The sequence below is a fragment of the Diachasma alloeum genome, unplaced genomic scaffold, assembly GCF_001412515.2.
Source record: "Diachasma alloeum isolate Michigan unplaced genomic scaffold, Dall2.0 Dall_scaffold_00965, whole genome shotgun sequence".
Lineage (NCBI taxonomy): Eukaryota > Metazoa > Arthropoda > Insecta > Hymenoptera > Braconidae > Diachasma > Diachasma alloeum.
Genome location: NW_021681082.1, coordinates 96,040 through 111,944, shown reverse-complemented (window position 1 = coordinate 111,944; position 15,905 = coordinate 96,040). Strand labels below are relative to the sequence as shown.

Here is a 15,905-nt window from a genome sequence, read left to right as displayed (position 1 = left end):
GGGGGGGGGGGGCGTAAAATCGCCACTCGGGACAAAAATCTCTCCAACCGGGCCTTAATCATTGAGGACTTGACTCTGACCTTGAATGAGATTTTACAAAATAAATTGAATTTGATTGATCAACAATCATTGATTATTGGAAAGTTTACTTCTGAAGTTAAAGAATTCAAAGTATTAATGAGGGTGAGATTTTCCCTTTCACACGGAGTAATAATTATACAAGGTTTCAATTCCTGAATGGAATGTCTCATTCAAGCACAATGATTCTAATTAATAGAAATAATGGAAATACAATCAAGAATTTCCTTGAATATGATAATAATAGTTACGACAGAAAGTCTATTCATTTGACAACAGTATTTGATGTTAATTATACATTTTATAATTATTATCAGACATTGAACATAATTGAAATTAATCCGAAGAAATCGATACTAATGTCTCTACAGACATAGTGAAAAATAAAGAATTATTTGATTCGCAAATCCACAAGAAAGAACAATGAAATAATAATGGTCAATTTGAATTAACTCACGGTAGCTGTAATTAAGAATTAGAATATATATAATTTGATGAACTGGAAGATGGTCTCCAGATGATGCTTCGGGTAATGCCTCAGGGTTATCCTTAGCCTCTAGTCAATTGCCTTCGATCAATAGCCTCTGGTCCCTTGTCTTTACTGAGGATCTTCGGATGATGCTCCTTAAGACGATGGTGACTTGAAGGGGGTAAGATTTTATTAAATGAAGAAACCGGAAGGAATGGAATTTGTTCCACGGAGGTGTTCCAAAGAATTTTAATATTTAAATACTTGAAGGTAATCGAACCTTTTTGTTTGTGAAAGAAGGTTCCCCNTCAATAGCCTCTGGTCCCTTGTCTTTACTGAGGATCTTCGGATGATGCTCCTTAAGACGATGGTGACTTGAAGGGGGTAAGATTTTATTAAATGAAGAAACCGGAAGGAATGGAATTTGTTCCACGGAGGTGTTCCAAAGAATTTTAATATTTAAATACTTGAAGGTAATCGAACCTTTTTATTTGTGAAAGAAGGTTCCCTTTTTTTTTATGACGACATTGAAGTGAAATTAAAATAATTGAATTTCTAGTTCGCAAAAATTCGGAGTATGAACCTTTTAAGGTTAAAATCCAATTTAATGGTGGAAATGTGGAAAATATTCCCGAATTTAGAACAGGAAAAAAGGTGAATTTAACAGAAATTTAATGGTGGAAAATGTGGAAAATATTCCCGAATTTAGAACAGGACAAATGGTGAATTTAACAGAAATTTAATGGTGCAAAATGTGGAAAATATTCCCGAATTTAGAACAGGAAAAATGGTGAATTTAACAGAAATTTAATATTGGAAAATGTGGAAAATATTCCCGAATTTAGAACAGGGAAATGGTGAATTTAACAAAAATTTAATGGTGGGAAAATGTGGAAAATATTTCCGAAATTAAAAATGAGAATTTAGATTTTTGATTTATAAAATTTAAATGTAAGAATTTCGGAATTTATCCCCGAATTTAAATAAGGGAAATTTCAATTGATTAGTAAATTTTAGTTCCAGAATATTGGAATTTATCGCGAAAAATCTAATGCGGAAATTTCGGATTTTATTTGCAAAAAAAAAATATAAATTCTGATAAATCGAAATTAATCACAAAATTTGATTATGTAATTTACGGAAAATATTTGCAAAAATAATATTTTAAAATTGAATTTTAATCACAAAAATAATAATTCAAAATTGAATTTTAATCACAAAAATAATATTTTCAAATTCAATTGTAATCACAAAATTTGATTTGTAATTTTTCGGGAAAACATTCGCAAAATAATATTTCAAAAATTTGAATTTTAATCACAATTCGATTTGTAATTGTTCGGGAAATGTTCGCAAAATAATATTTCAAAATTTGAATTTTAATCACAAATTTGATTTGTAATTTTTCGGGAAATATTCCCAAAATAATATTTCAAAATTTGAATTTTAATCACAAATTTGATTTGTAATTTTTCGGGAAATATTCCCAAAATAATATTTCAAAATTTGAATTTAATCACAAAATTGAATTCGTGAAATTTCGGAAAAACACTCACGAAAATAATATTTCAAATTTAAATTTTTAATCGCAAAAATTAAATCGTAAATTTTCGGAAACACTCGCGAAAATAATATTTCAAATTAAAATTCTAATCGCAAAATTTAATTCATGAATTTTCGGAAAACACTCACGGAAATAATATTTCAAAATTAAATTTTTAATCGCAAAAATTAATTCATAGATTTCGGGAAAATACTCACGAAATAATATTTCAAAATTAATTTTCTAATCGCAAAATTAATTTGTAAATTTTCGGAAAAACACTCACGAAATAATATTTCAAAATTAAATTTTTAGTCGCAAAATTAATTTGTATATTTTCGGGAAAACACTCACGAAATAATATTTCAAAATTAAATTTTTAGTCGCAAAATTAATTTGTATATTTTCGGGAAAACACTCACGAAATAATATTTCAAAATCAAATTTTCAATCGCAAAAATTAATTCATAGATTTCGGAAAACACAAACGAAATAATATTTCAAAAATTAAATTTTCAATCGCCAAAAATTAATTCATAGATTTCGGAAAAATACTCACAAAATATTATTTCAAAATTAAACTTTTAATCGCAAAATTAATTTGTAAATTTTCGGGAAAATACTCACGAAAATAATATTTCGAAATTAAATTTTTAATCGCAAAAATTAATTTGTAAATTTTCGGAACACTCGCGAAATAATACTTCAAAATTGAATGTTTAATCGCAAAAATTAATTCGTAAATTTCGGAAACACTCAAGAAGTAATATTTCATATTTATATTTAATCACAAAAATTAATTTATAAATTTTCGGCAAAACACTCACGAAATAATGTTTCAATTTTAATTTTTAATCGCAAAAATTAATTTGTAAATTTTGGAAACACTCACGAAATAATAATTCAAAATTAAATTTTTAATCGCAAAATTAATTTGTAAATTTTCGGGAAAAACTCACGAAAATAAAAATTAAATTAAATTTCAATCGAAAAATTAAATTTGTAAACTTCGGAATAAGTTAATTTAAAAATTCAATCGCAAAATTAAATTTGTAAATCTCAGAAACACTCGCGAAAATAATATTTCAAATTTAAATTTCAATCGAAAAATTTTATTCATGAATTTCGGAAACACTCGGGAAGATAATATTTCCAATTTAAATTTAATCACAAAAATTAAATTCGTAAATTTCGGAAACACTCGCGAAAATTATAATTTTAATTTACAATTTCAATCGCGAAATTAAATTTGTAATTTTCGGAAACACTCGCGAAGATAATAAATTAATTTAAATTTTCAATTGCAAAATTTATGAATTTTGGAAACACTCGCGAAAATACTAATTTCAATTTAAAATTTCAATCGCAAAATTAAATTTGTAAATTTCGGAAACACTCGCGAGAATAATAAGTTAGATTAAATTTCAATCGATAAATGTATGAATTTTGGAAACACTCGCGAAAATAATTTAATTTAAATTTCAATTGCAAAATTTATGAATTTTGGAAACACTCGCGAAAATAATAATTTCAATTTCACCTTCCGTTATTATGTTTTCCCTTTGCTCCTTTATTGTTATTCCTTTTGCTCCTTTATTGTTATTCCTTTGCTTCTATATTGTTATTCCTTCTTGCTTCTATTATCCTTTGGGTTACTCGGATGTATTCCTTTCCTGAGTGGAATCACGACACGACTGACTGACCGATTGACTGACCGCTTGGGCGATGCCCTTTTTGCGTTCAATATTAATTCGTGTATGTAAATGCATACACGAATTTTTAATTGTATGGGGGTGGGGAATAAGATGTGGATGAGTGCCGAGTGCACTCTGTAGAGAGAGGGGGTAGGTAGTTTGAGGAGACACGCGTCTTATTAAGGGAGGGGGGACAATTGGTTTAGCCAGCGTGGTCGCGTTTGTTGGTAAGAGGGGCGCGGAGAAGAGGGAATAGGGGAACAAGCGTGCGTGAACCGTTTCGCGGCGAGAGGAGCGCGGGGAGGAGGGAAAAATAAGATGCGTAGTTAGGTGTGAAGAGCGAGGTGAGGGGAGGGAGGTATTAGACAATAGTGGGACTGTTACGAGGTGGACTGCCTCGCAACAGCAACCCGAAACCAGGGCGATAAGGCCCTCGGCAACGCGGGTTTATACCACCCGTGTGGTATGAATCACATCTCAAATTAATTTTTCCATCATCTTACCGGATGTAAGACGATCGGTTTATGTACCATTGGAATCGTATGATTCCATTGGTATTTAAATATGATATTTGTTCTTCATTCCGAAATTATTATTATTTCCAAAAGTTGGAATTAATAATAATTTTTGTACGTCGTTATGACGTAACACGTCGAACGATTAATATTTTTTACATTGAGCATTAATTGATTTGCTATCATGGAAAGAAGACAGAGTTTAAATCGGCAACCTATTACGTACAAGAATAATTATATAGTATTATTGTAAACATCCCTACCATGGTCCTCCAATTCATCCTCGACATCTGATTGATCGGCAGGAGGATTTCGACTGTTGCTCTTCTTACATTCTTTGTGAGGTAGAGCAGTTGGCACTTTTGGATTCTGAACATTGGGTTAATCATAAGTCAGCAGGATTCGGAAAAGGTAGAATCAATGAATATCAAATATGGAGAGTTTATGATTAGTAATAGACGCGTCATTGAGAAAATTCAAGTGAAGTGCCATATTCAAGATATACATATTATATGGGCGCACGCAAATACTCACATATCCAGCTGCCATGACCTCATCATCTGTGCTTTTCACCACTTGCGCAGTTATTGCGCTTTCCTGCAATTTCATAAATTCAATTATTCAGTAGAGTAGGCATCAACTTCTATACATCAGGTGATTGTATTTCCAATATTTTCGGTATATCTGTTCACATAGTCAGTTACGTTGAATTCAATTAAACTATTTCAAGGTGAACTGGTATAATCATGCGCACTCTCATCGATTGACGAAGCAGACCCCCGTCTAACATAGTGATGAGAACTTGTTTTTATACATCAATGATCCAGAAACCGAGGAATAAACATTTTATACGAATTTTGCGTGCGGGATTTCAAGAAATGAACCAAATATAAAAGTGTTCAATATAATTATAGGAGAGGGTGAGGCAAAATGGGACGTTTGTTATCGACTTAAATTTTCAATACCTCCATTTATAAACAAAGATATTGGGAATTCGAGTCGATGACAAACGTCTCATTTTGCCCTACTTTCCCCTATTTATGACTTATGATGAATCGTAATAGCATATGCTTCATTTCCGGTTCAAGTGGGAAGAATTGGAAATCACCATTAATAAAAGGAAATCGGTTCATGCCGATAACCAATGGAAAATTTGTGTTTAGATGCGTTTTTTCAAGAATTAGCTTTTGGTTTTAGCATGCAATAATGCGAATCTGGTGTAATCATGCGAGTCATTAGTCATATGCTTAATGTCAATTTAGTGGGACACTCGGCAATACAACTTTATGAATAGTTAATCATTACTAAATGGTATACATACACGTCGAGGACGAGGTTGTGCTGTCGTTTTGCTTTGCTTAGGCATCTTGGTTTTCTCTTCAGGAATGACATCGATTTTTCCTTTAATGGGTGCTGAACTTTTTCGTATTGGCTAGCGTAATCTGGTGCTTTTGTGAGAATTTCCATCTCTTCTCTGTTGCCTGGGAAAGAGCATTTTTCAATATGATATAAGTAATACCTGAGGTTTTTCCGTCACAGTTATTTCAAGATTATCATTTGATATCCTTTTATATGCGTGAGGCACGTTTCAGATGGTGCGTAAAACAGTTCCTTACACGTTGAGTGTCAAAAACTACTATTTTCTATTCCTATTCCATAACTGACCTGAGTACTTCAAGATGCCGACTGCATCGAGGACATCACCATCGCTCGAAACCAAATGACATGACGAACTTGTTTGTATTATGTTTTGTAATTCCCTCTCTTTGACACGTCTTGTGCAATGACCACGATCATCGTTGTGATATCATTGTTCTAATGCACAAATGTCAAGGGTTTTTGGTGATTCTTATAGATAACACAAAAAACACTCTGAGCCTTCATCATATTGTCCATCTATTGGAAGAAGCAGAAAAAATTCATGACTACAATTATGTTTGTCTTCACACTCAATTGATTTTTGCACGTTTTGCTTTTGCTTCCGAACGGAAACATTGCAGTCGTTTGATTTTCAGATTATCTATTTTTGACAGGATATGATGTCGAAGGTTCTGAAGCGTAAACAAGTGGGCCATTACATTGTTTGCAACTTAACATAGTTGTCTTTGGTAATAAATTAGCAATTTGCTTCCGGATGGACCTGTTTGGAAGTAAATGAGCGATTTCTATTTAATGTTTGGAATATTATTATTTAAATATCAACATTTTGAAGGAATTTATCCAATTGGTCATCAATTATGAGCCATTATCATTAATATATATAATATTGTTGTGCATTTATAATCAGTCGATAGATAAACTATTATGACTATTTTATTAGATAAAATTCACTTATAGTTTTTTTTTCAACTTGAACGGATTAAGTTCCGATTAAAGTCCGACTAAGCCTTGATTAAGCCCCGACTAAGTCCCGATTAAATCCTAACTAAATGCCGATTAAATCCCAACCAAGCCGTCATTATACTCCAATCAAGCCCCCATACTGATGATTTTTTTGCGATTTATTTGAAGCTATAACTGAATAATTCAAGAACGAATTATGCTGATCCCATGATATTCGAACTCGGTGAAGAGGGCATTGAAAGGAATATTTTAATGCGTTATTCAATCTATTAAAATGGTAAAATTTTGAGGCATCGTCAAAAAATCGATTTTGAAAAAAAAATCAATTTTTTAAAACCTACATTATGGATCAAGTTTCAATTGGTGTCATTCAATAGCACTTATGAATGTGTACATTTAGTAAAAAAAATGGAATTCGCTACATTTGTCATGGGGAAATTGTCGATGAAACCTTTCGAAGGACCGATCGCATACATACATACATACATTCATACATACATACGGACATGGTCTAGAAATTAAATTTTTCGACTAATTAGACCATATTTAGTCACTCCCACAAAAAAAATTGGAAACTTAAATTTTGACGATTACAATGCTTCCATCCGGAAGCAAAAATACAAAGTTTCGAAAATATATTCGCATGTGGTCATATATGCATGCGATCAAATTTTTTAAAATTATTACGATGAGAGGGGTACAGTTGTAGGGAAAAATCTGAAACTTACGCTCTAAAAATATATTTTTCAGGCGTCAATTTTGGGAGCAATTTCAACCTGAGTGGCTCAGTGGTTCCGGAGATATTGCAGTTTATCTGAATTTCAATTTTTTTGTTATCTGAAGAACCATTCTCACCCGATTCAATTTTTCTATTCAAAATACATATACAATACAAAATACATTCTTGACGTGTTTTATCCGGATCGATCGAAATATGTATATGTTTCTTCCTCAAAGTCCGTCCTCGCGCGATACCTCAAAAATCGATATAGGGAATTCAAACTTGCTTCGGAGCGATTCAACTTTGAATTTATAACAATGTTATTAAGAATCTCAAAAACTGCTCAACCGATTTCAATTTTTTTTCAAAAATACTCGTGAATCAAGTTTCAGGCTCTGCATTCCAAGTTTTTCAGATGTTACGATTTTTATGTTTCTTTTTCAAAATTCCGTTTTACTTATTCGAACACGGTCAAAGATCTCGGGGAATATGGTAAACATTGGCTACAAGTGAGTTCCACTTTGAGGTACAATTTCAACTTGATCAGTTCAATGGTTGATGAGATGAAGCGATTTTTTATGATTTTTCTTTTTAATTCATATATTGGTATTCAAGTGTTGAATATTGCGTGTGAATGCCTTGAAATTTTACAAATCATTACGCTGGCAGCGTGTGTGTGTGTCTAAAAAAAAATTAACAAAAATGACCATGACTAATGATCTGCGCATGATTGATATATACATGTTGATTGAAATCGATAAATATTTTTGTGACGAGTATTCTGAAAAAAAATTCCAATCATTGAATCGTTCTCGATACATTTACCAAATTTGCGCATGAGAAATAGCTACTTTGAGTTAAAATGTCAGATATTTATGTATAACTTCACCCCTTGTATTGTAGTGATATATGAAAATTAACTCAAAAATTGCACAGACATAAATGAGTCCAGGCAAACATTTTGTTAAAACATCAGATCTGGACGTTTCAGGATATTTGCAATCATTTCCAATAGCATAATTGGAAAATCAAAATTGATAGAATATAAAGCTGCCATTCGAAAGCAAAAGATTACGTCAAATTTGTAACAGATTTTTGTATGAACTCAATAAATACTAAGGCAAAAAAATGAGATGAGCTGATGATAATCGGGCATCCCAGCAAACATAATAAACCTTACACCCGTGCTTCCATGGAGTTATGGTTCTAATGGACATTATACCCTCTTGGGAAAGCAACGATACTTTGATTTATGAATGCTTGATTATTAACTATCTATTATTGGATATTGATTATTGAATACATAAGAATGTAATGGGGATATTCCTCGAAAACTGATCTATTTGATATAAAGGAAAATTTCATCTTATCAAATCATCATCATTCTCGCTTATCTGCGCCTGAATTGAAAGGCGAGGCTCGTTGAATTGGACCAGCTACAAAGCCTCGTCGAGCTTAAAAAACCTCTGATAGACCTAGAAAAACAGATGACATATTTTTTTTTTACAAAATGATTCCATATTTTAAATACACAGTCTTCGTGGTATATGACAGTATAACTTGCTCTTGATAGTTATCTAGTGAGTATAAAAATTTTTGATGAATGTCGGAGCACTTAAACTAATTAAAAAATATTTTCGCTCGTTTTTTCGTGTTTTGATTTCTTGTAAAGACTTAGCAAAAAGGTTCTCTATGAAAATTTTGCTATCTAATTATTAAAAACTAATTGCCAAATGTAATGTATTATGTTGTTATTTTTTGAATGAAAAGGGAAAGCTATTGGAGAATGTAGTGGACAATATGGTGAAACTTGCAATCCTGTATAATCGTAACGGCGTCAATGGAAGTGTCTCTGGCTCACATCAGGAGTTAATCAAGGCGCACGATGTGACACGTGATCATCGTGAGCGTTTGGAATACAATCAGGATCCCTGGCGAGTAAGGAACCCCGTCCTTGCGGGGTTGTTGCGAGGTTGTTTTCCGAGGCCCAGAAAACGTGAAAATTGGTGAAATGAAGCTTCAAAAATAATATTTAAATGTTAAAAGATTAACAATGTATGTCAATCATCACCCTTTACTTCATTTTTTGTCGATTTAATTAACTGATAATGTAATAATGTAATGAATGATGGCATTTCGCTCACTTCATTATCGACATTGTCCCTGNAATTAACTGATGAATAATGTAATGAATGATGGCATTTCGCTCACTTCATTATCGACATTGTCCCTGTTGACCGGGCGACCTCTGTTAGCGATGGCACCGAAATACGATTAGTTTGTGACTCAGTGGGTAAAATAGGATGACGCATGATATGTCAATTTTTCAGATAAATACCGCTGCGGCTTTGGCGAAAAGGGCAAGAGGGGAGAAATAGTAATAATATTTATTATTCTTTTTATTGCTTCAGTTTCTGGGGAGTGATGGGCTGCGGCGGCGGGGGGAGGGGATGTACTTGAATATAATAATTTGGCGGGAGGGGGATTGAGGGGATGAAAATAAAAATACAATTCATTGATAATGATTTATCGATAACATTATTATTTATTGTGAACTTTTTTCCTTTCATTTTTGGAGCGGTAGGGGGCGGGAGGGGGCGGGAGGGCGAGGAAGTGGAGTGAAATACTAATCTAAATTATTGTTGATAATNACAAAGCCTCGTCGAGCTTAAAAAACCTCTGATAGACCTAGAAAAACAGATGACATATTTTTTTTTTACAAAATGATTCCATATTTTAAATACACAGTCTTCGTGGTATATGACAGTATAACTTGCTCTTGATAGTTATCTAGTGAGTATAAAAATTTTTGATGAATGTCGGAGCACTTAAACTAATTAAAAAATATTTTCGCTCGTTTTTTCGTGTTTTGATTTCTTGTAAAGACTTAGCAAAAAGGTTCTCTATGAAAATTTTGCTATCTAATTATTAAAAACTAATTGCCAAATGTAATGTATTATGTTGTTATTTTTTGAATGAAAAGGGAAAGCTATTGGAGAATGTAGTGGACAATATGGTGAAACTTGCAATCCTGTATAATCGTAACGGCGTCAATGGAAGTGTCTCTGGCTCACATCAGGAGTTAATCAAGGCGCACGATGTGACACGTGATCATCGTGAGCGTTTGGAATACAATCAGGATCCCTGGCGAGTAAGGAACCCCGTCCTTGCGGGGTTGTTGCGAGGTTGTTTTCCGAGGCCCAGAAAACGTGAAAATTGGTGAAATGAAGCTTCAAAAATAATATTTAAATGTTAAAAGATGAACAATGTATGTCAATCATCACCCTTTAGTTCATTTTTTGTCGATTTAATTAACTGATGAATAATGTAATGAATGATGGCATTTCGCTCACTTCATTATCGACATTGTCCCTGTTGACCGGGCGACCTCTGTTAGCGATGGCACCGAAATACGATTAGTTTGTGACTCAGTGGGTAAAATAGGATGACGCATGATATGTCAATTTTTCAGATAAATACCGCTGCGGCTTTGGCGAAAAGGGCAAGAGGGGAGAAATAGTAATAATATTTATTATTCTTTTTATTGCTTCAGTTTCTGGGGAGTGATGGGCTGCGGCGGCGGGGGGAGGGGATGTACTTGAATATAATAATTTGGCGGGAGGGGGATTGAGGGGATGAAAATAAAAATACAATTCATTGATAATGATTTATCGATAACATTATTATTTATTGTGAACTTTTTTCCTTTCATTTTTGGAGCGGTAGGGGGCGGGAGGGGGCGGGAGGGCGAGGAAGTGGAGTGAAATACTAATCTAAATTATTGTTGATAATTCTACTAATTTCGATAATATTAGTAATGAATATCATTATTATCTTTGTATATTTTTTTGTTCATCGGTCTTGAATTATCTCGATGAGGAGTCGATTCAGGAGGAAATGTCAAAAGACGTTCTTCGAAATACAGCCTAAATCTCCAAAATGGTTACGGTCGACTAACTCGGCCATCTCCGAAAATCCCCGTGAACTTTCGGGTCAACGGACAGAGGTCAGCGCGGCACCCGGAAGAGTCAGTGAGTAGTAGTGTAGAAGTATCGTTACGATAATGGTCTAAAGTGTTCAGTCAAACAGTATTATAAATTTAATAATTTTGTTCAGTACATCAACTTGTTAATTCAGTTCAGTAATTCAGTGACTCAACGAGATAAGGTGAAAAAGACAATATCAGTGAAATTTAGACATTCACCAATAATTGAAACCAAAGAGTGTACCGAATTTGTGATAAGTGGTTCGATCCCACGCCAAATATATTGATAATTTTCCAAAACGCCTAAAATAATTTTCCCAACATCTCCCTCCACATTTTCATCCCACATCCACCCTAAACTAGTTCCTCACCAAACAGACGTTTTTTGTGGAGAATTTTGTCAGCTACAAAAAAGATCTTTTAACATTTTTTTCTGAAATCACTCGTTGACTAGATAAATCCACTATTTAAAAAAATATCTAATTTTACTGAACGTTACTATTGTATTGTTCTCATCTTGATAATTATTGAATTATCTTTGTAACGAGGAGTTTTAAGGGAAAATGTCAAAAGAAATTTTCTGTGGGGAATTCAATTCTCTTCAAAAAAGGTTTTTTGCCATTGTTGTCGTAAAACCACTCGTTTCCCAGATCAATCCACGAATAACAAAAATATAAAATTCTAATTTTTACGTTGAAACTTTTCTCTACAAAATAACCCAAAAACAAATCATTTTGTTCATTAAAATCCTCGTTTCACCCAATTCCATATCATCTCCATCCCCCAGATTGCGAAAAGAACTAGAAGAGTCAAAATGAAAGGCAATAAAGGAGCTAGGGATCGCAAAACGTGACATAAAATTACAGCTAGGCTCTCAAAAACAGAATTACAAACACAATGTCTTGGGAAACAAATAAAATATTTTGGGTCGACTCTGGAGCAGTAAAAACAGGCACTAGCCGAAGTTGTCTTGGAGATCGAGAAGGAGATGCTGATCCATTTGTTACGTTCACACATTACTTATCCTTGTTTTTTCATGGGTTTTGAAACGGCTGGCGCGAGGGGGAGAGGGCGAAGGGGTTCGAGATAAATAACCTGCATTATCAATGGGAATATTCTGTTTTTTGACAGGAGGGGGGGGGGCTGCTGCTGATGATGAGTAGTTCTGATGTTTATAATTTGCGTAGATTGCAAAATCCGTTGGAAATGAGAGTCGTCACTTGCTCCGATATGAGCTGGTCCGACAAAAACTTCTTCCTCTCTACAAGGCTCAGTCCTGCAGAACCCGTTGGTATTACATCAATATTTGTCTGATTACGGAGTTTAACTTTATCATTCTCCTCCTTTCGCATGATCTTCAGGATGTGTTGCTTGGAATATATATCAATTCTCCGTATCGCCAGTCTGGTAAGAACTGAAGAAATGAATTGAGAAAATAACAAATTAACTGGTTAATTTAATTCTGATGACCATTAATAGAGATACATACGTATAACGTCCGCAACAAACTCAGCTGTGATACGTGTTGTATCAGTAGTAGATTCGTCTCCCTCTACTGATGAATTGCCTCTAAACTTGGCCTCAAGCACCTTCTCCGGCCCCATCAATGCGATAGCCAAGTTTTTTATCACTGCGCCAAGGGTAGAAGCTTCGCAAGCCTTCAAGTGGAACTCCTTATCCAATATAAAAAAATTTCCGCCCCGAGTTGTATACTTAACCTGTAACTATAATCAGGAGAAATTACGTTTCACTGCGGTAATCGTGGGGCCTGGTGGGATTAATCTGTTGTCAGAGATATTGCCCGCGATTGGATGTGAAAATGACGTGACCAACACGTAAACTTTCCCACACTGACATTATGGATCACGATTACCGAAAAGAAATGGAATTTTTCTGTAATCTGACCCTAAGTAGCGAAAAAGCAGTAGTAATAGTATAGTATATTTTTTATTTTATTGACCCCAGATATGACCTTTCGGCCTTGTACATTAGTAATAGTAGTATAATAGCAGAAGTAGTAATAACAATAATAGTGGAGGTAGTATAGTAGTAATAGTAGTAACAATTTATTTACCATAATGGAATGGACTTTGTTGGTAAAAAAAAGGAAATGAATTAAAAGCAGAAAGAATAAGTAAAAAAAAAAATTAAAAGCAGAAAGTGACAGCGCATGAAACCAGTAGAGATATGGATCGATCGGGTGTAAGGAACTCCTAGTGCATTCATCTGAAAGGAAAGCAGAGAATAATGCCAAATATTACGTCATTCCAAGAGAAATTTGAATGATATATGATTAAAACTATAGATTGGAAATCAGAAGAGCTCTACAAGTGGGAGAAATTAGCAGTTTGTTCATAATTGGTTAGTAAAAATTCTCGTAATGATGTCTACTGGTCGGTTTCAGATGACAAACGGTTTTTTGTTCTAACTGTTCCTTTTTTGTCCAAATTTTTGCCATCACCAGATTTTCGACGATTTTGTATGTATTAATTTTTTTTTTTGAAATTTATCAAGTTAAATATTATTTTTTGTTCTTTAAATCTGTGGCTTGATGACTCACGTCATTCTAACCTCGAGTATCCATAATCATGGTCACCGTCCGGATCAGGAGGTTTCCAATTGGATTATTTGTAATTTTTCAGTAAAAATAAAAATAGACCGCTAGAATAGTACAAGGCGCGGATAGCAAGAACGTGGGGGAGGGTGGTATGTTTTCCAGGGCGAGGCGTGACCATTATTCTTCGTGACCTGGGGCCTGGGAAACGTCAATTTAATGATAACGGGTTTTCAGGTCATGCGACACGAAAACAAAACTATAGAGGGTTGTCTTTACGAAAAAATCTTTCAAGACTACGAATTATTGAATTGAAGGTCTGAGTACGCAGCTGTTATGGACGCAACGTATAGTTAGATTTCATATTTCCAAATTCATCTCAACAACAAACTCGGAAAATTAATATAACATTGAGCTTTAAAAAAAGACCTATGCGCTAAAACCATGAGAAGATTTCTCGTGAGATAAATCGTCCACAAACCATGGATATCCTTGAGGATGTTTAGCCGATTCCTACAATACTTGACCCTCGGAACGGAACTTGACCCTCTGGATTACATGAAGACACATTGATTGGAAAAGAAAAAAGTTAAATCGGAACATTCGTTCATGAAACATCATTGATTAACACTTTTTGCGATTCTCCTCCTTCAAAATTTTTTGAAAGAAATGGAAACCGCTGGATCGATTTCATCCAAAATTTAATCAGTTCTAAGTTTATTTTCGGGGTGATTACAATAACTTCCCTAGCCCGGGAAGTTGAAAAATCGCGATGAAAGTCACCCTGGTGCGTGAACAGTTGAATGCAAGATTTCAAGCACCGAATGATCACGAAAATACTCACCTAAGTGAAAACAATTCAGATCTTCTCTCGTAATTGACATGAAGAGATGAAAACAATGGCAATAAATTGAGGAATCGTCAAACGATTGACACATGCTTCATTCCTCCATCTTTTTCGGGGGGCCCGATAAGTCCTGATATAAGTCACCACGGTGTGAACACCATTCGATTCTCAAGCGCCCCCTGACCTTGACAATACTCTTCCAAGTTAAAGATTCATATCTCCCCTCCCAATTGGGATGGAAGGATGAGATGAACGACAATCGATCGTGGATTTCATTCCCAATCGATTGCAGTTAGTTTCATTTATGAATCAAAATTGGGAGAGACTTATGATTTTTTTTGGTTCCGAAGGGAGGCTATGTAATCTTTTGATTTCAAGTTTTCGATTTTCTGTGCTAGGGTGACTGAGTTTGGTCCCAGGAGTCCGAATATGGTATTTTTAGAGCGTGTCCGTATGTATGTATGTATGCACGTATGCATGTGTGTGAATGTTCATCATTTTTGCTTTTCTCGATAACCAATCGATGAAATTTCATTTTTTTTCAAATAGAGGCCTTAATAAGATCTATCGATTGACCACTTCCGGAACTCAATCGATCGCATTGTTTCTGAGGTATTAACATCTTTCTAATTTTTTTCTTTCGACGATTAGTCAAAAAATAATCATTTGAATTGATTAAATGAGGGCTCAAAAAATTGTATCGATGGTATATCAACCGAGTTCGAAGATGGGGGCAATAGCATTATTCGTTCTTGGGTGACATCCTGATTTGATAGATTTTTCTGCTGAATGCTACTCATTGGGGTTAAGTCGGTACTTAGCCCCTCAAGTACGGGGCCTCGGCGACGCAAACTGTCCGAGCGGCCGGGCGGTCCCTGACACGTGAACTCGGGAGTTTTTTCGGTCATGTCTTTCAAACTGATCGAAGAAAAATTACGAAGTGAAATGCCGTGACCAAAATAATCATGCGGAACCTATTAAAGGAAGGTTTGAGCTATATTGTTGAATTTTTTCAGATTTTTTAATGAAAATGTCCTCGATAAACGAGACCTTTGAAAATTTGCATTGAACGAGAAAGAAAACAGAATTCATTTACGTGATTTTAAATAGTTAGAATTGAATTTTTATTTTTGTTCAAAGGTGACATATCGAAGCT

At 34.2% G+C, this 15,905-nt stretch overlaps 1 protein-coding gene and 1 long non-coding RNA gene across 2 annotated transcripts; both read right to left on the bottom strand.

Moving 5' to 3' along the window:
- Positions 1 to 4,833: 4,833 nt before the first annotated feature.
- On the bottom strand, positions 4,834 to 6,001 carry LOC107045509. The gene is made up of 3 exons (XR_001461453.1): positions 5,965 to 6,001; positions 5,621 to 5,780; positions 4,834 to 4,896 (listed from the first exon to the last, which is right to left on the bottom strand). It is a non-coding gene; the product is annotated as an uncharacterized LOC107045509 (long non-coding RNA).
- Positions 6,002 to 12,474: 6,473 nt separating this feature from the next.
- On the bottom strand, positions 12,475 to 13,011 carry LOC107045507. The gene is made up of 2 exons (XM_015267810.1): positions 12,838 to 13,011; positions 12,475 to 12,762 (listed from the first exon to the last, which is right to left on the bottom strand). Exons 1-2 carry the CDS (start codon positions 12,950 to 12,952, stop codon positions 12,521 to 12,523), a joined length of 357 nt encoding a protein of 118 aa, XP_015123296.1. The 5' UTR covers positions 12,953 to 13,011; the 3' UTR covers positions 12,475 to 12,520.
- Between the last annotated feature and the right edge of the window lie 2,894 nt (positions 13,012 to 15,905).

Coding starts and splice junctions, on each gene's coding strand:
- LOC107045507 (XM_015267810.1), bottom strand. CDS start 12,952: ATGGGGCCGGAGAAGGTGCTTGAGGCCAAGTTTAGAGGCAATTCATCA. Junction 12,763..12,837: donor GTTTGTTGCGGACGTTATAC/GTATGTATCTCT, acceptor TCATTTCTTCAG/TTCTTACCAGACTGGCGATA.